Source organism: Eublepharis macularius, chromosome 14, assembly GCF_028583425.1.
Source record: "Eublepharis macularius isolate TG4126 chromosome 14, MPM_Emac_v1.0, whole genome shotgun sequence".
NCBI lineage: Eukaryota > Metazoa > Chordata > Lepidosauria > Squamata > Eublepharidae > Eublepharis > Eublepharis macularius.
The window spans coordinates 62,338,881-62,361,400 of record NC_072803.1 but is presented as its reverse complement, the minus strand read 5'-3'; the positions used below and the strand labels follow the sequence as shown (position 1 = coordinate 62,361,400).

Sequence of the window (22,520 nt, the reverse complement as noted above, 5' to 3'; positions counted from 1 at the left end):
TCCTCTTCTAAATCCATCCCTAGATGTATATGAATGAATCAGACATTCGAGGGTTGCTTTGCTAGAGCAAATGGGTTTGGGGGCCCAAGAAATTCAGTGGCATTATTTATCTATTCGCATAATCATTTCTACTCTACCTTTTCCCCCAGAGGGGTCCCAGAGCAGCTTGCATCATTCTCCCCTCCTCCATTTTATCCTCACAAGTACCCTGCGAGGTAGGTTAAGCTAAGAGCCAAGCTACAAGTGCCACGTTACACGTGGAGAGCACTTGATTGGTCTCGCAAGTTTACCTGGGAAGTGTAGTGGGAGACTCCTTCCCCTCTCTGTTTCCCTTCTCTGTTTTTAAGAACGGATGGTGGAGTAGAAGCGGCAGCAGCCTCAGCAGCTCTTTCTGCCGCTGCTCGCCACCTGCCAGCTTCAGGCTCTGTTCGCGGCTGCTCTCTCCCAGGGCGCCCTGCGTCCGGCGGGCTGCCTGCCCATGTGGAGCTGCTCCGGAGAAAGCTGCCACGTCAGCAAAGCATCAGCTGCAACAACAGCAGAAAGATCTGCTGCTGCTGCTCTAACATGCCCTCATTCCAGTTTTCCTCCGGGAGGGCAGGGTCAGCGGCAGGGCATATTAGAGCAGCAGCAGCAGCAGCAGATCTTCCTGCTGTTGCTGTGGCTGGAGCTTTGCCGACATGGAGGCTTTCTCCAGAGCAGCTCCCCGGGGCATGTAGCCCGCCGGATGCAGGGCGCCCTGGGAGAGAGCAGCAGCTGTGTGCCCCTGAACGAAGCCTGAAGCTGGCCGGTGGCAAGCAGCAGCAGAAGGGGCTGCTGCTGCCGCCGCTGCTACTCCACCATCCGTTCTTAAAAACTGAGAAGGGAAACAGAGAGGGGAAGTAACCATATAACGTCAGAGAGGGGAAGGAGTCTCCAACTATGCTTCCCCCAGGTAAAGTTGCACGGACCCGCCACGTGTAGTGCGTCACTTGTAGCTTTGCTCCGAGAGTGTGTGACTGGCCCAAGGTCACCCAACAAGCTTCTGTGGCAGAGTGGGGATTCACACCTGGCTCTCCCAGATCCTAGTCTGGCGCTAGCCACTGTAACCACCCTGGTGCCAACACGATGCTCAGCTGAAGTTGATGAGAGCCTTTGCCTCACAAGGGCCTTTCCGTTGCTTCATTCCACCTGCTTCCTTGCAGAGTGCCTCTTTGCCTTCCAGGTCAAACGCCATTTTCCCACTCCGATCACCTTCCTAGGCAGCTTATCACCCACGTCTCAAATGCAGAAGGCTCTGCATTATGTCTTCCTTGTTGACTGCTGTTGCTGTTGTATCTTGATGTGCAAATTTCATTTGCTAAACCTCAGAGCCAGCGTGCAGCGAGGGAGGGGGATCGCAGAAGTGAGAGGAAGAATCTCTTATTTGTGTCACTCCACTCTTCCCCCTCCCCCAATGCTTCCAGGCAGCACTTTGTTGAAAAATGTCAAAGCTTGAGCATTCTTGGAGTGCAAACTGGCAGGAGCTGGCACAGCGCAATGGCTTTAGAAAGTGTTCAGCAGCTCTTCACAGGGGCTGTCTCTGTAATCCTCAGGACAGCCCTATAAGGTGGGCCAACAGGCGCATTTTGCAGCACAGGGCACCAAAGGCCGTTGGGTAAGTTCATGGCTGAGATGTGATTTGTCTTCCACTTCACAGCTCCTTTTCTTAACCCATGCCAGCACGTGCCAGTCTTCAGTATGGAAGATGGCCCCTGCTCTGCTTGGTGGTGTAAATGTTCATGAAAGGAATGGATGGTTAATTTCGGAAAGGAGTTTGTGCATATGTTGCTTTGGAGGGAGAGCAGGAGGCAGGTTACAGGCAGGGCCAGCGCGCGAGCACGCCCATGGAAGCAGGTAGGCCCCTGCCTCGAGCGTGGGGAGCCAGAGGGGGTGCCGGGGGGCAGAGGTGCGTGCCGCAGAGCTGGCAGCAGGGAAGCTGGCAGCTAAGCGGGCGGGATGGGAAGCCGCAGCTGCTACAGCCTCCCATCCCTCCTGCCCCACCCTGCTGCTGCTGCCGCCAGCACACACACACACACCTGGCTGGGCGCAGCAACCCCGGACCAGGCATGGCAGGCGTATCGGGCGGCGCAGGGCACCCATGCACTGTCCCAGCCGCCCGCCGCACCAATGGGGCCGGCCTGCAGCACACGTTGCATGATGACATGCACCCCCTGGCCTCGGGCACCAGAAACCCTGGTGCCTTCCCTGGTTACAGGTGGAGAAGTCGAGAGGGGAGGGTTGGGAGCACCAGCCGGGAAGCAAAGGACAGTGATGGCTGGTGGAATGTGAGACTTCTGATTTCCCCCCCAGGATCTGTTCTGCAGGGGCTGCTTCTCTTTGTTGCTCTGGTGTTGGAAACTCTTACGGCACAGAAATTCAGGGAATCCTTCCCTTCAATTATGGTGCCAGAGCTGGGCAGCCATCCCGGGCAGATTCCACCTTTGGAGAACTTTCCTGCCATTGGTTGTTGGGGGTTTTCCGGGCTGTATTGCCGTGGTCTTGGCATTGTAGTTCCTGACGTTTCGCCAGCAGCTGTGGCTGGCATCTTCAGAGGTGTAGCACCAAAAGACAGAGATCTCTCAGTGTCACAGTGTGGAAAAGATGTAGGTCATTTGTATCTACTCAGGAGGGGTGGGGTTGAGCTGAGTCATTCTGTAAGAGTTTCCCAGGGTGTGGAATGCTAATGGCGGGAGGCTTCACTGTAACCTGAGGAGGTTCTTTTGCATATGGATTGGTGCTTGATGTGCTAATCTTCTCTGCAGGGCTATTGTCGGGTGTGGAGTGTTTTGTTGGCCTGGTGTTTTTCAGAACTGGAGCCCATGCTCTGTTCATTCTTAAGGTTTCTTCTTTCCTGTTGAAGTTTTGCTTATGCTTGTGAATTTCAATGGCTTCCCTGTGCAGTCTGACAAAGAACCTCCTCAGGTTACAGTGAAGCCTCCCGCCATTAGCATTCCACACCCTGGGAAACTCTTACAGAATGACTCAGCTCAACCCCACCCCTCCTGAGTAGATACAAATGACCTACATCTTTTCCACACTGTGACACTGAGAGATCTCTGTCTTTTGGTGCTACACCTCTGAAGATGCCAGCCACAGCTGCTGGCGAAACGTCAGGAACTACAATGCCAAGACCACGGCAATACAGCCCGGAAAACCCCCAACAACCATCGTTCTCCGGCCGTGAAAGCCTTCGACAATACATTTCCTGCCATTGCTTTCTTCCCTAAACAAGGTGCACGATACACATGCACACAGTCAGGCCAGTGCTGGGTCCAAGTCACCCAGTAATGTTTACTCTGACTGGGGCCAGTTTTGTGGCAGAGGAGGGGCTCCTCTGGGACCTTCTTTAGGCAAAGCAGGCGGGTGTGCAAGGAGGGCTTCCCTCCAGAGGATTAAATACTTCTGCAAAACTTGGCTACCTTTAGTGATCTGAGTTTCCCACCACTCTGTAGCATCACACCATCAATGGGACTTTAAAAGGTCATAAGGTTGGTGAAGCTGAACTGTCTGGAGGTCTGTGGCTTTCCTCTTGAAGCTGAAAGGCGCAAATTGCTCTGAGAGCTCATTGAAGTGAGCTTGGAACTGTCTGCTGCTCCAGCCTTCTGAACCCTGCTGTTCATAGCCAGCCCACAGAGTTGGAGAGAAAAATAATCAGTCTTGCTTTCTCCTCGCACCTGCAGAAGTGAGCTCTGACTCATGAAAACTCACAGCGGGATCCACGTCAGTCGTCTTTAAGGTGACACTGGACTTGTGTGTCATTTTGCTTGCTCTATGGACTAGGGATGCCAGATGGGAGGACCAGGATGATCCCTGCCGTTTCCTAGTGTAGGTGGCGCCCTCTTGAGGCCCCACTGGATGGTTGTTTTCTCAAGCTCCTGAGTTGCTCTGAGCCCAACCTGATTTTCGATATAGATCAAGATGGGTAGCCGTGTTAGTGTGACTGTAGCAGTAGGAAAGAGCAAGAGTCCAGTAGCACCTATAAGACTAACAACATTTGAGGTAGGGGATGAGCTTTTGTGAGCCACAGCTCACTTCTTCAGATACAAGTTAGTATTATTATTATCCCCACAATACTGGGGACCTGGTGCTGAGAGGAGTGGCTTATGGCAGTAGTGGGGTTTGAACCCATAAAGTGCTGATTTGCAGCCAAACCTCTTAACCACTGTGCTACAGCAGCCTCAGTATCTGAAGAAGTGAGCAGTATCTGAAAAAGTGAGCTGTGGCTCACGAAAGCTCAGACCCTACCACAATTTTTTTTTGTCTTATAGGTGGTGCTGGACTCTTGCTTTTTTCTACTGGTTTTCGAGGGCTTGGTTTGGAAATCCCTCTGTTTGTCGAACTTCTGCTATGCGCGGTCTCCTCTCTGCCTTCCCTACAGGGAAGTGCTCCCTTGACAGACAAGCGGTGGGGGCTTAGGGGCTGCGTCAGCTGCTGCTTTAACCCCTCTGACCCTGGAGGAGTGAGGCAGAAGTGGAGAACGCAGGCGCCAGCCAACTTCTAAGTTTAAATCTTCAGCTGCAGTTGGTAGGCTTGCGGCAATGGTGTTGAAAGGGGCAGTTCCTCTTCTTAAGTGAAACGAAGCTTTCCCAAAGGAGGAGGGATTTTCTGTATTTCTTGGAGAGGTTATCTTGGCCTCAGCCTCCTCCGCATGCTGAGCTGAGGAAAAGTCAGTGTAGAGGCCATATGGGGATGATCTCAGAAAGAGGGTGGGCTTCCCTCCCCCCTGTAACATTTTTGTCTCCTGTCACAGCCTGACTGCATACTTAGAATTCCAGGACCAATTCCAGTCCTGCTCAGCTGCAAAGGGAAGGAGGCCCCTTAAGCTGTGAGAGCCCAGATTGCTAAAAAGCCTTTTCAAGGCTATGATTGCTAAAAAGCCTTTTCAAGGCCACCCGCTAGAAAAATAAATGCTGCATCCATGCAATGAAATTGCTAAATTCTGCTAGCTGCATCTCTCTCCAGCTGCATCGTCCTGCCGATTTACTGTTTTGAATTACTTGTTCATGAGGAGGGGCAAGGAGCTGCAGGGGGCGGTTAATCCCATCCGTGCCACCATAAGCCTTACTCAGCTGCCCCTCGGCACTAACCGCATGTTCTCACAACCATGTCTGGGCAAATAGCACCCTCACTACAGCCTTTAGATGTCCCAGGATTGAAGTAATTTCTGAACGTGTTTCCTGTTGTGTTGTTGAGGCTGTGGATTCTCAGCAGGTATCTTTTTTCCCCAGTTGCCTATATTGTTATTTTCATGGGTGGCCAAGCAGTGTGCCAGCTTTGGAAACTTCAGGCGTTTCTCGGGATGGCATGATAGCTCGGAGGCACCCTTCAGAACGTTCTCTGTTTCACGCAGTTTCTGTTCTGAGAATTAATTTAAGTGTCCATTTGTGGGCTGATTTTGACACTGATGATTTCCACAGAGCGTGTGGTTCTGGATTTGGGGGGGGGGGAGAGACGACAAAAAAGAGTATGCAGTCCTTACGTGGGTTGAATTTCTATGAATTGTTGTGATAGCTATTTTGTATATTTTATTACAGTGGTTTCTATTGATGATTGGAAGCTGGTTTCAACGTAGTAGGAGCAGGAAAAGGTTTTTTAAAGAAATAAAGCGAAGGATCCTATTTTATGGATCCTGTTTGTTTGGGGCAGCATTCATAGGCTCCTCCTTTTAATTGGATCAGCTCCTCTCTGATACAAACTTGGCTGAGGTGGTGACTGGCCCCGAACGTGGGTTTGTGGCTGTGTGGAGTTTTGAATCCAAGTCCCTCTGCAGCCAAATCCAGAACTCTGTTCCCTATTGCATGCTGGCGGCCTTTTGATTGATCCCGAGGCAGTGGCCCCCTCACGAAGACCCCCAGCACTCTGCAGTTAAGGCTTTGCTCATCTTTCCTCAAGAGTTACCTGTGTCCTCTGCCTGTTGCCTTCTCTGGCGTCCCCAGACTTGACCCTGTACCCTAGACCCAATCTTGCAAGATCTCCCATCTGCAGTTCTGATCCCGGACCCCGGCTTATGGTGCATGTTATCTTCACTCCATGTGGCCCATGGCAATCTCCTCGCCTTCGTCACAGCATCTCAGCTATGAAACTTTCATTGGGCGTATCCCCCAGGGAGGTCACGATGCATATCATCAGGCGGTCGGGACCAGCAGAAAGGATATGCTGAGCTAGGCTGATGTTATGAGCTGGAGTCTTAACTGGGGATTTAACGTTTTGGGCCTAGCCAGTGAGAGCAATTTGGGGCACAGTCTGCATCGCAGACTCAGTGTGGAGATTAGCGCTGCCAGGGTGACCGAGGCCGTGTCAAAAGCTGACGTCTCTCCCCACCCACCCACCCACCCTCCACAGCCAGCTCTGCTCATGTGGAAAGAAACAAACGTGTCAGCAGCTGAAGCACAGCCTCGACAGGGTCCAAGATCTTCATCCGTCCAAACGGCGCAGAGGGGCTCTTTGTCTTTTTCATTTTTCCTCCCAAGAGAATCCCCTTTCTCGGTTCCTTATCCATGCAACATGATGTCAGGCCCCCTGGCTGGTCCCTCGGAGATGTCCTTGCACAGGCTGCGTTGGGATCACGAGAGGTGAAAGCTGTTCCGTCAGTGAAATGTCAGGAGGTAAAATTCAAGCTGCCAGATGCTCTTTGCTGAGGAGCTTGCTTTGTCATGTTGTGCCTTTCCAGTCTCTGGCCCTCAGGGGTAGGAAATATGCAGCCGTTGACAGTCTCAGATTTTTTACCTGCAGATTCTGGACAGACTCCTGAGGAGTGCCAGAGGGCTAGCCATATTAGTCTACTCCAGAATAAATGGAAAAGACCCAGATTTACTGCAGCAGAATCTTCTATGGGGCTCATGGACCTGAGGTCATATTTTTTGTATCTGATGGAATGTGGAATTTTCTGTCCCAGTTAAATCCACAGGCTTTGTCTGGAGTAACTTTGCACAGGATTAGACTGTCAGTTTTGTTTTTGTTGAAGAATCCTATGCGTGTGCACATACATGTGTGTTTAACTTTTGTCTGCCATCCCTGAACGTGGTGCTATAGAGACTGGCATTTTGGAAGTCTCCTTCCTTTCACCAGGAGTGGATGGTCTAAGTGGTGGCAGAGGGCAAGGCTAGAATAACAAGGGGGAGCCCTGAGAAGACGCCGGCTCATGCGTGGGAGGGTCTGTTCAGGTAGGAGTGAGGAGGACTGGAGAGATCAAAGGGAAGGTGAGCTTTGGAGGAGGAGGGAGAGGCCTCCCTGTGTAGGTATTTCTGATATGGTGGGGGGGGGGCGGGTCTAGGAGGGAACAGAAGAAGAAACTATTTGAACTGGTGATCTCTGAAGTCTGTGCAGAAAGATTTACAAGGGCTAACTTTGGTTTGATTTTTTTTCTTTGTTAAATTGTCAAATCAGCACGTGCTCGGGAGCTGGGGCTGCCTGCATGAGACGAATCAGTTGAGTGGCGTATCATTAAGGCAAATGAAATAAGTTCTGTTGGCTTCTTGCCCAGTATACTAAAGAGTGCTGGTGAGGGAGATGTTTCAGGGCTTGATTCCCCTCCCCAAGTTGCCAGCAGGGCATCTTGTTCCTCATTCTGAAGTCCTGCAGTTTCATTTGGCGTTCCTGGAAGACTGGGGCAGATGCAGCGTGCTTCTCAGAGTTCCTAGTTCTGAAGATGTATACATCTTGTAAAATAAACACCCAAACTGTGTGAATAAATGCTCAGAGTAGGCATGGGTGGGGCAAAAATGCGAATTTGAGAAGGAAGGAAGGAGCTGGAATGTAGGCAACGAAGTTTCCCAGAGACTCTGTACACCAGACATCTGACACGTGAAGAACACATGTCAGGAAATGCAATGGTAACCAGGAAGGGTAGTTTAAAAAGACAGAGCTGGTGGCAGGGCAAAGGCTTTGCTATACACTGGAACTGTGTAAAGGAGCTGTGAAATGCCAGAAGGGAAACTTCGGCCCATTATAACCTCCCCAGGTCCAAGCCTGGCTCTGGAAGGCAGCTCCAGCCCATTTCCATTCCTCGCTGTCCTCTGGCTGCAATCCCACAAAGTTTTAGACTGGAGAGGTGAAATTGACAGAGCCTTTGGGGAGTCGATGATGAAATTGATAAACCCTCTGAGGAGCGATCTCCACTGGCTCCGTCTTTTTAAACTACGCTTCCAGGCTAACATTATGTCTCCTTATACTTGATGAACACATACCAAGGTGTCTCGTGTAGAGAGACTCTCAGATGCTCCATTTTATCCAGAGCACGTTTCATTCTGCATCTCCTTCCTCCCCCAAAACTGACTCTTGCCTCCAGTATGAATTACGTAAGTTGTAAAATAGGTAACGTACCTGTTATATTACATAATATATTTTGCATAATTTATTCTGACTCCACTTGTCAAGAAAAGGGAAAGGACGTATGCAGGGTCCTGAAGAGTTGCACCATCAAATCCATAGGAGATCCTGTTTGGCAGCTCAGTTGGTTTTTGAGGCATCAGCCCCTGTGGCCCCCAAGCCTGTCTTCAGGGTCTTAAGGAACAGAAACTTGCTTTTTAATGATAATTTAATATCCTGAACATGCAGTCCTGATGGAGCTGGCAACTTAACATAATATCTGTTGTCTTTGTGATGCAGCAATAAAGGGTGTGGTGGAGTGAATTGTATGCACCAGGGTTGTGAGTGAGTGTGTGTGTGTGTGTGACAGATGATGTCGGAGAGGAGGGGCCCTCGAAAATCTCTAACCACCTCTCTTCTGTTGGCATTTGGACCACCCAGAGTAGACTCCGTCTACTTCAAAGTTAACCTTTCATGATAGCAATTCATGGACTCATTTAAAAATTGCGTCTGGAGTGAATTGAAAAGAGTTTGTGCTCCTACTTAATTTCTGCGATGTGTGCGTTGCGCAGAAGTGCTATATTGCTGGGTTTTGTGGTGGGTTATCTTCTTCAAATTTGATCCTTCCAACAGCGCATGGCATAAATTAGTATAAAAGAAAATGATTGGTCCAAAGCTATCCAGGGAGTTTTCTCAGTGAATGAAGATTTCACGAGCTAGCCACGGCCCTGTCCAGAAAACAAAATTGATTTGAAATAATAGTAGAAATGGAAACACTGGGCAAGACGGTCACCGAGTGGACCTGTTTTCCCCCCTAGAGATTGAGCTTGGGCAGGGGGTGGGGGGGTCTTCTCTCACCTGCCAGCCATTTTGCTCCATCTCATATCATAACACACTTCTTGTGACAGCTGTTCAGTTCTCATGTCAGCTTTTCATACCTGTCTGTCTTCACTTGGGTAATATGAAGTGACGATGCCTCCTACTGTTGTTATTTTATTTCTCTTAAGCCATCTTGAGTTCCTGCAAGTTAGAAAGGCAGCTAATAAATGCTTTTTTTTAAAAAAAACACACACACACACAGGCATGTACTTGTTTCATCCTGATGCTGTTCTCAGGAAGCAGACCCAGGCATCCTATATGCTGAATGCGTTGGAAAGGGGGCCACGCTCATTGGTGCAACCATTCCTATACTACAGCATGTGCAGATGTCCTCTTGCAAGGTGACACAAAAAGCAAATTCCTGTGACCAGCATGTGTCACTCGAAGTGTGCATACTTGCATATGTTTTGCGTAATGCTCTCTCTGCCGTTTATAGAAAGGAACAAAATTACCACGAAACCCTTACCTCAGAGTCCTGCAGAACCCAATTCTCCCCCCTCCACCACACACACATTCCAGCTTCAGTGATGTTTCTCAGGCACTGCCCATGTGATCCTGTCTGTGCAGCCCTGTGGACTATGGAGATGATTAGGAGGCTGAACTCTGTAGCCAGTGCATGATGTATCTGCAGAAAAGGTACATGTTGGGGCAAGTGCTACAATTCTGTCGGAACTCTGGAAAAAGGCACAGTGTAGGATTGCATGGAGAATTTCATTACTGGAGAACCTCAACCTTTCTCTTCTTTCTTTCAAGATAAGCAGCTTTCTCGTTCTGATGTGGCTGCGAAGATATGCTTGAAGGGTTCTGTGTAACACCTTAGGGAGGCGCAGAGGGGAGGTTGAACGGGACTTCCCGTAGTCAGAGAGTTGGACTGCAGCATCTTAAGAGTTTGTCCTGTCTCTTGGTGGCTTGTAAAATCAAAATGAATAATGCAAATCAGCCAAAATTTGCAGCAGACTCAGGTTCTGAATAGTCTCTGTTCTGCTGAAGGGGCTGCTTACCTCCTGTGGAAGGAGCCGTTTGCTGGCCCAAGGCTCTTCCGGAAGGTTCTTCCAGAAGGCTCCGTGCACTGGCGGGAAACGTCACTGTTAGCAGAATGGAGCCACGTGACCCAAACCAGCGTAAAACCAGGAAGTGTGTATTTGTGCACAATTGATACAGGTCACTACAATGAGCTTTTTCTCTGTGGAAGTTTCCGTTTGATGGGAGAGCATGCATAGCCTGAGGGACTGCCTTTTTACCATCTTGTTGGCCCAATGAATGTGTTACCTAGAAGGAGATTTGCATCTCAGCAGAGGAGTTCCTTTCACGGGCTGACCTCGTGCTGCAGGGACTGCTGTTGATCTAATTTCTTTCTCTTTTTCTCTGTCTCTCTTTTCCTTTCCCTGCCCCTTATGTTGGTTTGATTCGCTTCCCCCTCCACTGTTGCCATCCCTTGCAGTACAAATCGGTATTCAGGTCTTACTCCCAAGACTTTGCGCCTCGCAACCAAGTTTCCGTTCCTCCTTTTCTCTCATCTACCTCCGCCACCTCCTCCCCGCCTCTGCCTTTCCCGCCTGTGCACCAGTCTCCGAACTCTGACCTGGCGGCCATGCCAGCCGCAGGCGCTCAGGCGCTCAGCACTGTGGACGGGGCCACCTCCTCTTCTCAGGAGAGCAGCTTTAACGGGACTGCTTCTGTCTGCCTTCCTTCTGAAACCTCTTTCACTGATTCTCTCCAGACATCTTCGGTGAGAACTCTGATTGTGCAACGCTGTGTGTGTGTGTGAGAGAGAGAAAGAGAGAGAGAGAGAGGGAAAAGGTATTTGGGCCAATGCCCAGTTTAGATCCCAGAGGCAGAGTTTGGGCTCTCTTTGTGTGCGTAGAGAGTGAGAGTTTAGTTTTATAGTAGTGGTGGGTTTCACCTGGTCAGATGCAAAGTAGGGGGAGAAAGTGCCTGACGTCAGCCTTGCCAACCAGCCCAGGGAAACTGCAAGCCAGGTCAGATGATCTGCTGACTCCCTGGTGCTCTGCTTACTGTCTCAGCCCCGCCTGTGTCACCGAGGAAGCCGTTCCTGGCCACCAGCTCTAATGCAGGTTGCCCAAAATCTGTGTTTCTCAAAGCTCATTTTGAGAAATCTACCCATAGTATCCAGACTCCAGAAAAAAAGTTCCCTCTTCAAGACTCAAAAGGGGTCAGTAAGTATTAGCAATTGCAAACTCTGTGCTGGGGAAAAAACCTGTAGAACCTCACAGAGGAGGCTGCTTCGCCATCTCGGCATGAGTCATTGCTTGGGCCTTAACATCCTCCCAACCAGGCTCTTCTGGCAATTCTGCTGAATGTGTGCATTGGGTGTGATTGAAATTCATTTGGTTCATCCCAATATAGAGATGCAGCACAATTAGCCAAGAAGATGTACCAGTACGTTTCTTCACCAGTCCCTAATGGTCACCATCCAATGAAAAAAAGACTGAGTCTTGCAGGAGAGGGGCTTTTTGGAGGGCCGGTCATTTTTGCACTTTTTTCCTTTAGTCATAATTCAGGAAAAAATGTACCTGGCCTATTAGAAATTTGGGGAAGGCTGCACTGAAGCAAAATAGTAAAGAATCCAGTAGCACCTTTAAGACTAACCCAACTTTATTGTAGCACAAACTTTCAAGAACCACAGCTCTCTTCGTCAGATGCATCTGCATCTGACAAAGAGAGCTGTGGTCCTTGAAAGCTTATGCTACAATAAAGTTGGGTTAGTCTTAAAGGTGCTACTGGATTCTTTACTATTTTGCAAGTACGGACTAATACGGCTCACTCCTCCGGATCGCTGCACTGAAGGTGTTTCTTGTGTCAAATTTTGTGCTGGTTGGACATTTGGATTTCAAAAGACCCTTTCTGATCCCCTTTGCAAGAGCTATACAGCCTGAATACGTTTTGGAAGCTTTGCAGGTGTCTCCGCCCCCCCCCCCTAAAAAATAAGGCAGAAATTAATTGCTTTGGAAGAACTCTTTTGCTGAATGAATGCCGGTAGCCTCTCATCTGCTCCCTCCAAGCTGGGGGGCTCAGATCACAGAGGGGCCCTCGCTGCACACGCTTTGCTGGATGTTCAGTGCTTGGGCCACAAAGCGCCATCATCCGTTTCCTTTCGTCCTGTCTCCTGTAGAGTGAAAACGCCGGTGAGGAGGCTGGGGAGGGTGAATACGTCAATCTGTATTCCTCCAGCCAAAGCAACGGGGAACTCCCTCACTCTGAAGGAGTAAGTAATACTGCGCAGGGGGGCAAGCCTTCGTGGCAGGCTGCATGTGGACCGCGCTTCTGCCGGGGATTTGAGGCACATCCCTCCACCACCGGCAGCCCTGGGGGGATTGGCCAAAGAGGCCTGTCAGTTGGTGTGAACTTCCCGCTCGTAGTGTTTTTGCTGCTTTGTGCATGGCTGTGGGAGCTTTTGGTTTTTCTCAAGCGTGTTTTGAAAACAGCTTGTTTTCTGCTCCCCACGTGTGCTTTGTGGTACTTTGCTCTTTATGTAGAATTAGGATGTGCTGCTAACACAATATCCCGCTGCTTCTGTTTTTGTTTTGTGTTGTTTTTCCTCAATAAAACATGGCATTTGCAAGGGGTTGCAAGGACGTGTGCACTCCTCCATGTGTTGTGAATCTGAAGACAAACCCGTGGGGAATAGATAGCAGAAGGGGGCAGACCCTGGACAGACGTGTTTAACCGAGTTCAGGAAAGTATCATGCATCCAAGTGACACAGAGATACGGTCCAGAACTTCACCCCCACCCCCACCCCTCGCAGTGCGACCCTTCAGAGTCCTGAATTGTGAACTGCCTGCCTTTAACTCCAGTGCGAGGCCATTGGCCTGATTCAAACCAGGTTCCTCCTTCTGAGTGTTGAGGAAACCCCCTTGATCCTAAGGAAAAGCTTCTTTGTCATAGGTGGGGGAAATGTGTCTGTGATGTATAGCAACTTTTCTGTTTCCTTGTTACTCATCATAATGTTGAAGGCTGAAGGAGCTCGGTATGTTTAGCTTGGAGAGGAGACAACTGAGAGGTGATATGATAACCATCTTCAAGTACTTGAAGGGCTGTCATCGAGAGGATGGCGCGGAGCTGTTTTCTGCTGCTGTCGGACCAGAACCAACAGGTTGAAATTAAACCAAAAGAGCTTTCATCTAAACATTAGGAAGAACTTCCTGATAGTTAAAGCCATCCCTCAGTGGAACAGGCTTCCTTGGGAGGTGGTGGGCCCTCCTTCTTTGGAGGTTTTAAAGCAGAGGCTAGAAGGCCATCTGATAGCAATGCTGATTTTGTGCACATGGGCAGATCGTGAGAGGGAGGGCAGGAAGGGTGACATCAGCGCTGAGTTCTCGTGGCCCCTTCTTACAGGCCCAGGGTAAGACCAATCGCCACCTTGGGCTCGAGTAGTAATTTTCCCCAGGCCAGTTTGGCCAGGGATCCTAATGGTATTTTGCCATCTTCTGGGCAGTGGTCGCTGGGTGTGTGTAGTTGTGAATTTCTGGCATTGTGCAGGGGGCTGGACTAGATGACCCAACAGTTCCCTTCCAACGCGATGATTCTATAATGCAGTCATATCTGAAGCCAAGGTGTAAAAGGAAAAAAAATCTGGTTTCCTTAAAAAAATTCTTTTTCCTTAATGGGAGCCAGCGGGTCAAGTGTTGGTCTAGGACCTGGGAGACCCAGGTTTGAATCCCTGCTCTGCCATGGGATCTCACCGGGTGACCTCGGGCTTGAGCCTAACCTACCTCACAGGGTTTTTCTGAGGATCAAATGGAGGAGAGGAGAACGCTGTAAACTGCTTTGGGATAGAAGTAAATCCAGTAAATAATGATACGGCTGCTTGGCCTCTATCTAGCATGTGTACGTCACCAGCTGCCGTTGAAAAGCCTGACTCGAGGGAAGTAAGATGAGATGCACAAACAACGAGAAGCCACAGAGCCAAACCCTGAACCCCCTGGCCGAGGGGGTCTGATGCTATTCTCCTTGAGCCACTTTTTCTGTGTAGAAAACCAGTGGCCCCTGTGGCCCTAAGTAGCTTCAGGGGCTCTTTGCTTTGCTTCGCCCCTCCACCCCACTGTGATGGGTCGTGTCCCTTCCCAGTGCCTGTATAATTCCCCCCCACCCCCGTCATCAGCTTACTTCCCGCCTTTTCAGTGAAGTGCCTAACGCACAGAGTTTATACTATACATATTAAATGGTAATAGATGAACCCTCTCACTGCCTCGCTGTTGCGAAAATTCCAACTTATTGATGTGGTGGGCTGGAACAGAAGACACAGTGGGATCCTCTGCCGTTTGCATCTTAGCTGCTGCTGTTGAATTCATACATTATTCATTTTTAGAATACAGCTTACCTGACAGATTGTGGAAAAAATTACAGGAGGTCTGGGGGTCAGGGTGGTGAAGTACCTTTCCTGGAAAGAATCTTCATGGGCTTTCATAACGCATCTCTACATAATCATGTTGAAGGCTTCCTGAGCCGTCCTTTCCATCCTCTCCAAAGGAAGGAAAACTGGATCTGGTTGTTCGTCGCCGTGTCTTCTGGGGAGTTCCACATGGGAACTGCGCCTGCGCAGGCCTGCGCATGCACAGTTCCCATGTGTGCCTGCACAGAAGAACACTCGATGAACAACAGTTGCAGGTGGGACAACCTTGTTTTTCCTAATATCCGGAATCCTACACCTCATCATCCCTTGTAGGCAGGGCTTTTTTTTCTGGGGAAAGAGGTGGTGGAACTCAGTGGGTTGCCCTTGGAGAAAATGGTCACATGGCTGGTGGCCCCGCCCCCTGATCTCCAGACAGAGGGGAGTTGAGATTGCTGGGCAATCTCAACTCCCCTCTGTCTGGAGATCAGGGGGCGGGGCCACCAGCCATGTGACCATTTTCAAGAGGTGCCGGAACTCCATTGCACTGTGTTCCAGCTGAAAAAAAGCCCTGCTTGTCAGTTTTCTCTTGGCAAAGCAGAGCGCTATGGCTGCATTCACAAATAGCATGACTGGAATTTATTCTGATAGGCCCAGAGGGTAAATCCAAGTTGGGCCATAATGGGGGGGAGGCAACTTGGGCATTCAGCTACCTGTCAGACACAGTTTGTATTCATGGTCTCTGCGCAGTCCCATAAGGGAGCTTGCGCAGGCCAGCCATAAGAAATTCTGGAGCGTCTTGGCAGGCAGGATGGCCCCCCCTCTCTTCCAGTGGCTTTTCCCGCGTCCAGATCACATTTGAAGGAAAAGGGGCTCACCTCTTGCTTCAGTTTTCATTTTGCTGCTGTGGAGAGAAGACTAAATTTGGAGAATTCTTTTGTACTTCATCCTGTACGAAAAAATGTCTTTCCCACTATTATTCGCCTGCCTGCTTCGTTTCACCTAGGGCACAGAAGGCATTATTCAAAAAGGGCTAACGTTGTGAGGCAAAGATTGGATGATCATTCCCTGTGCTTACTGAGGGATAAGGGCACAATGTCACAAGAGGCCTAGTCCATAAGCTGTTTCCTCCTGAAGCCAATAACAAGGGATCCTCTCATCTCTGTGGGGAAGAGCTGCAGGTGGTTTGGACAGTACAATTCCACCCTCTTAAGAGCAGAAGAAAGTTTTTTGATACATCTTTTATGATCTATACCAGTTCCAAGACCAGGTCTCATCCGTGCAAGTGCAAGATAGCCCTCCCTCCAGCCTAGCTAGCTTTGGAAAGATGAGTGACTTCATGCCAGTACTAAAGATGTCCTCCCCTTATAACCAAGGAACAGAAGTCATGGCTACCATCCTTTCAGTTTTGGAAGAAAAGATTGTCCCATTCTTCATCAATGGTTTTGATCCCAGTCATGACACTGCGCCATATAATGCTTTCTTTGAGACATCGTCTGGGTCACCTTCTCTCATAGATTTTAAGGGGGGGAGGTCCACAGGTTCTTCCTTTGTGCTGCAGATGTCCAGCTCCCCACTCATGCTGTTCTTAGAGGGACACCCGTCCCCAGGAGCAGCATTTCAGGAGAAGTTTGGGGCTGCAGCAAGAGAGGGGAAGCAAGAAATTTGCACTCCGCTGACAGCAATCCTTTCCATCAGTGGAAATTTCTGGTGGTAGTCTCAGTCATTGTTGATCGTGGGAGGAATAACATCCCTGTGAATTGGGGTCAAAAATATAACTCCTCTTGTTGCTACAGTTATGAGGTTGATTGGAAATGGCCCGTGCTAGTTTTTCTAATTGTGCTATAAATGGCCACGTCTATTCAGTAAGACAACGTGTCTAGGAAAGATCGTAGGAGCAAGACTGTGTCAGCTCCTGGCAATAGAGACTCAGCTCAGAAAGAACTCTGCAAGTGGAAAATCTCAAAGAGATTGATAGTTCTATGATGAATCCCAGTGTCAGATTAGGAGTGAAACATGACCAGCCTTCACAGTCTGGTTCTGAATTGGAAGTCCCCTCTGATCCTTCCACTGGTGGTACTTTTGAGCATCTTGATCCAATGTCTCTTAGTAGGAACTTGAAAGTTTATGGTAAACAGGATATAGACATGATCTTTCCCACTCCTAATGCTTGAGATCTGGTCTTTAAGGTCCGAATTCACAGGCCTTTCAGTTTTCCCAATTTTATGCAGATTCTTAGATGTTCAAGTTAAACACTGGCTGAAACCAACTTTGATTCTGCTCTCTGTTCATGTGTAATAAGTAGGGGTGTGCAGGAATGGAAAAATTTGATTTTCTCGCTTCGGAATTTCCACAGTGGGAAAAAGAATCAGAAAGGGCCCTTTGGCCCTTCAAACTCCAGCTGGCCCATGGGGAGATTCCACCCCCCCCCCCCACGGGCCAGCTGAAACATGGAAAGGGCTCTTCCCTGCCACTTTCATGAGGCATGGAAAGGGCCCTTTAACTCCAGCTGACCAGCGGAGGATCCTCTTCTGCCGGTCAGCTGGAGCCAGCTGGGGATTGGAAGTCCCCCGAAGTGACCCAAATTGCTTTGGAAAGCTTTGATTCGGCATTTCCGAATCAGCCAGTATACGGGGCCAGATTCAGAAGTCCCGAATCTTTACAAATCGGGTCTGATTCATGTGTGATAAATACCCAAATTGGAAACCTGAATCACACACCTTTGGTAATAAGCACAGTAAAAGCCATATTCTTTCTCCTGTGGTGCATGCCTTTTGCATGGGTAAGAGCCGTATTCTTTCACCTGTGGTGCATGCCTTTTGCATGGATACCCATGCGTATAAATGCACACACATGAGCATGTGCATAAGTCTGCCCAGCCATCCATTGCAGACATGTCATTTGAGCCGTGATTGTTTATTATCATGCCTTATGCTTTCCTGATATATCTTCAACCCAAAGAACAAATGCTCATTTCCATGATGCAGAATTAATTCATGTATTTTTAAAAAATTTGATTCTTTCAGTCAAAAGAAGCTGAGAATAAATTAATACTGCATTGCATTTGTGGAATAAAAGACTTAGTGGGTTCTGATTCGGTGTGTGTGTTTCAGCCGTATCATTTACAAAATAGGAGTCTTGTATCTATTTTCATCAGTTACATATTGGAGGGCATGTGCACTCTGCATAGACTCCAGTTTACTGGCGTTCCCCTCCCACCACGATGGTCGCCATCCATCCCATAGTTCTGATTGATGCAATCCAGTTTCTGGGGGTTCTGCCAAATGGTGGTAATGTGGCGGTTTGAGGGCTCTTCTGTTTCCGGCTGGGCCCTCCTGTGTTAGGGGCATCCTGCAGTTAAGGCGTGTGTCCAGTAGGGGGAGGTAGGCCATGTAGCTAAAATGGCGAGTTGGCAGAACAGGATTGCCAGCAGGGCCTCAGCAAATGACAGGAGAGTTTGAGGGCGGTGACTGTGGGAGGGTGGAGTTGGGGTGTGTGATGTCATTTCTGGGTGACGTTCTAGGAATTTCCCTTTATCTTTGTGGTAAAGACAGTACAGACATGGGAAATGTCTAGAGCTTCACTGTGGAGGCCATTTCTGGCCATTTTGTTCTCCTTGTCCTCAATTTTTCAAGGGCAGGAGGTTGAGGCTGAGGGTAGCAGACTTATGGCAGAAGCTGGGCCAGTGGTACAGACAGAGGAGGTAGGGCTGCTCAGCCCACCGAAGCTCAGGTGCTCCTGTGGAATCTCGGAGACAAGGGGCAATGCCTCCTGTGTCAGGGCGCAGCGCCCGGTGGAACGGGCACAGTCAGGTGATGGCACCTGACCAGCCAGGAGAACGCCTTGGTTACGGCTTATGGCTCAAAGGTGAGGCCTGGTGAATACAGAGGCACAGCTGAAAGCAAAAGCTCTTATCCAGGCACAGAAAATAGCCTGGTTCCTTATCTTGAGCCCTCATCCTCAGAAGGAGGGGCTAAACCCTTGAAATGTCAAGATTAGCGTGGCCGGGGGGTGGGGATCCCTAAATGAGGATTATGTCTGGGTAGCCCTGCGACTGGGAGGGGGGTGCTCACTTCAGTCAGAGGACCCCGGGGTGCGGTGAGGAAAGGCAGGCCGTCGTTTGCACGAGCATATCCTGGACTTTACAGCCGGTTTGACCACAATCAATCAGTGGTTGACAGAAAGTGGCTGATTAGTTAGCCGGCCTTCATGTGGCCGAATAGAATTTGGGGCAGCGTCTCACAGTGGTTCAGCGCCAATGATGGTGCCTGGGTGAAAGTCTGCAGGGCTTCTCTCAGCGTTCCCAGCCTGGTGTGAGTTGCGTGCGTGGCACTGGGCTGCGTGGCTGTAACTCCCTCCCTGGAGGTCCTCAGAAGGAAGCCCTGGCAGAGGGCTGTTGGTGCTGCTGCTGCTGCTGAGCACGTTCCAGGCACCTCCTGGCAGGAAGGGAGGCCTTAATGATTCACGGCTTGTTTCGCTCTTCCAGGAATCTCCAGTGGTCAGAGATGGTCACCCCAAGGACTCGGCCTCCCTCAGCAATGCCCTGGGGAAGGAAAACCAAGATGAAAGCAAAAGGTGGGATTGCCGGTCTTAATCTGACGGTTCTTGTGCTTGTTCCAACACCATGATGGGAATTTTGATCACTTTTTTCTTTGTCCTCACACAAAAGCCTCAGAGGGGGCTGAAGGCAGGATCAGACGTCTTCTGAAAGGCCGGCAGCAAGTCGTAACCATGCACGGTCCATATTTATTTACTTTTAGTACATAGTCGCTTTGCCCCTTCAGGATAGCATATGCGGTTCTCTCTCTCTCTCTCTCTCTCATCCTCCATTTTATCTTCACAGTAGTCCTGTGAGACAGGTTAGGTCTGAGAGCGTGACTTGCCCGCGCTAGCCCAGTGAGCTTCATGGCGAGTGGGACTTGAACCTCCGAGGTCCTAGTCTAGCAGTCTGTTTACTACCCCACCCTGGTTCTCACCACCCAGGTACAGAAAGGGGCTAGGAAAGGTAAGGCAGAGTCTGCTGATTTATAGGGAAAGGCTCCCTGAGCAACTGCTGCCGGTGTGAAGGGGCCTGCTAGCAGGCTGCAGTACCTCCTTCCAACCTCTTGCCCCCAAGAGCCGTCAGAAACACGTCTAGGATGCCAGCAGCTCTTTAGGCACACAGTGTCATAAGACGGCCTAATCAGGCTGCTGGGATTTGCCCTCAGCACTCTGCAGCCAGGCACACAAAAATCTTAAAGGAAAAACAGACGTTTAGATCTTCCAGCATCTCGCCCTATTGTTAGTTTAGGCACTGAATTAAAATGACTCTATATGCGCTAAGGTTTGAAGTCCTGAAAAATAAAAATTACATCCTGTCAGAGGAGAATGTCTGTTGCAACTCTGATATGAGTCACTGTTCTGATCAGGCCCCTGGACAGGAAGGAGACTCACCTGGAGTGACTTTCATGCCAGAGTTGTGAGAGGAGGCTCCCTCTGAGGGCAGATTACTTAGTTGCATTGGAGAGTATTGAATGATCCAGGCACCCCCCAACCACCCTCCATACAGAATTATGTTCTCCCAGCAGGGTCAGATGGGCGCCAGGGTAAGGCCAGGTGAGCAGCACAGGCAGATGCAGCATATCGACTCTCCAATGGAGGGATATATTGAAGTCGCAAGAGGCTTGAATTAGTTTCTTTCTCACAGCACCCAAGCTGTTCCATCACAGTGCAGAGACTGGAAATTACTGCTCTGTGTACTACACTACCATGAGAGTGATTTCAGAATATAGAATAGTTAGAACAATGAACAGCAGGCATGGGACAGAGCGGAGGAGCAGAGCAAGGTTTGGGTCCAGGAGCATCATAAAGACAAACTACATTTCCAGGGTATGAGTTTCGGAGAGTCGGAGCTCGCTTTGTCAGTTACCTGCTTTCTGTTTCGGAAGTGTTTCTGGCAGGGCTTTTTTTCTGGGAAAAGGGGTGGTGGAACTCAGTGGGTTGCCCGTGGAGAAAATGGTCACATGACCGGTGGCCCCACCCCCTGATCTCCAGACAGAGGGGAGTTGAGATTACTCGGTGGCGCGGAGGGCAATCTCAACTTCCCTCTGTCTGGAGATCAGGGGGCGGGGCCACCAGCCATGTGACCATTTTCAAGAGGTTCCGGAACTCCGTTCCACCACGTTCCTGCTGAAAAAACGCCCTGGTTTCTGGTTTTGCAACCTTCTTTTGGCCATGAATGTGGGCTGCTGAGACTGAATGCTGAGCCAAGGGTCACATGTTCTCTGTGTGACCCTCTCTTATAAATCCAGGATTGCCACTGCAACTGGATGGAATGGAGGGCCAGGAAAGTTTCCTCTTCTTTGCATGCTCAGAGGCCCACTCGGTTGGCCCCCGAGTTCAGAGGGTGTTAAAATCTCACTTAATGAGTGCCAGAAACCTGATACTCAGCAGTGGCTTTTCCAGTCTGTTAGACAGACGTCGTGGTGAGGAAGACCCTGCAGATTCATAGGAGACTTCTGTGAAACCTGTACTTGCCAGGAGGAGATTGAAAAAGCCAGCATTCACAATCCACCCAGTGTCCCCTTGCCATTTGGTCCCCTGTCTGTCGTCACTTTCTCACATACGCCCACCATCCCGGCCAGTCCCTTCAGTGTGTGGAAATCTTGATTGCAGGCTCCTCGGTGCAGGAGTGTCTGTCACTTTTAGGGGAAAAACTGTTGCTTGCGTAATTTTTGCAAGGAGCTGTTTGCACCGAGGGCGTAAAGATGATAATGGTGATTATAACAAACCTCCCCTCTGAGTTGGGGGCCTGCTGACTAGCCAGCAGTCTGCCCTTTTCTCTGACGTATGATGTGCACGCGGCCTCTTGTTCCGTGTCCAGGCAGCAAAAGTCACCAGAATCTTCGGAGTCTTCCCAGCTAGAAGAGGAGGTGGACGAGCTGTCGCTGGTTGACCACAATGAAATCATGTCCAGGCTGACGCTGAAGCAGGAGGTAAGGCGGCTTCTTCCCTCCCAGCGGGCCCTGTGCCACGGGGTTTGTGCCTGAAGGAAGCTGGACTGGATTGGCCTGTGAATGCACTTCTCAGACCCAGGTTTCTGAGAGCCAAGCTACAAGTGACGCCTGACACAGGATGGACACTTGTCAGCTTCCCTCAAGTTTTGATGGGAAATGTAGGCATCCTGGTTTTACAGCTTGGCTCTCCATTACAGCTGCAAGACCAGGACGCCTACATTTCCCATCAAAACTTGAGGGAAGCTGACAAGTGTCCAACCTGTGTCAGGCGTCACTTGTAGCTTGGCTCTGAGTCGACCATTTCTCTGGGCAGCACAGTTGAGCACCCTGAGACTCTCGGCATTTCTTTGTTTTTAAAAAACACATGTCTAGTCTTTAGATCTGCTAAGAAATGCTTGCAAATGGGCAGCCCGCACCTGCTGGAATCTGGAGGGGTGGCGAGTTAGGAGATGTCACTAGGCACTGTCCACACCCTTCCCAGCCTCCTTTTCAGCTAGAGACCGGTTTACTTAAAAGTGGAGTCTGCACTGTGACGAAGCTCTGGTGCTCACGCAGCGTGGAAATTGGGGAAGGGGAAGCAACCTTGCAATCTTGATTTAAATGGCTTTGGAAGGACGAGTGAGCTTCCTGAGCGAGGTAGCTCCAAGATTGCATTTCTCCGGCTTAACCACCGGCCTGGCTTTGTTATCTCTGGGCTTCAGGGAATACTCCAGGCCTTTGAAGCTTTCAGGCTATCAAAGGGGCCCCACTGGAAGCTGGCAGCAATCTGTCATTTGCTGGCACTTGCTGCAGGAGAGGCTGCTCCAGCCAGCCAAGATCCGCCAGCCGGTGTGACAAGCCATTACTCATAGCTTCAGTGGAATTCCAGGAGCCTTGCCAGAGGAATGCCTGAAGTATTGCATTTGTGAACATAATTTTCTTAGAGGCTTGTGAGCTGGCCGCCCTTTTGTGTTACTCTGCTTCCAAAACC

At 49.8% G+C, this 22,520-nt stretch overlaps 1 protein-coding gene across 1 annotated transcript in view; it reads left to right on the top strand.

Annotated features, from left to right (window-relative positions):
- RAPGEF1 (Rap guanine nucleotide exchange factor 1) overlaps positions 1 to 22,520 on the top strand; it is a 162,676-nt gene that overhangs the window by 110,948 nt on the left and 29,208 nt on the right. The window contains exons 12-15 of the mRNA XM_054997396.1: positions 10,646 to 10,933; positions 12,338 to 12,430; positions 19,042 to 19,130; positions 21,418 to 21,529. Coding sequence (XP_054853371.1) covers positions 10,646 to 10,933; positions 12,338 to 12,430; positions 19,042 to 19,130; positions 21,418 to 21,529 — 582 coding nt within the window. The remainder of the gene's footprint in view (positions 1 to 10,645; positions 10,934 to 12,337; positions 12,431 to 19,041; positions 19,131 to 21,417; positions 21,530 to 22,520) is intronic.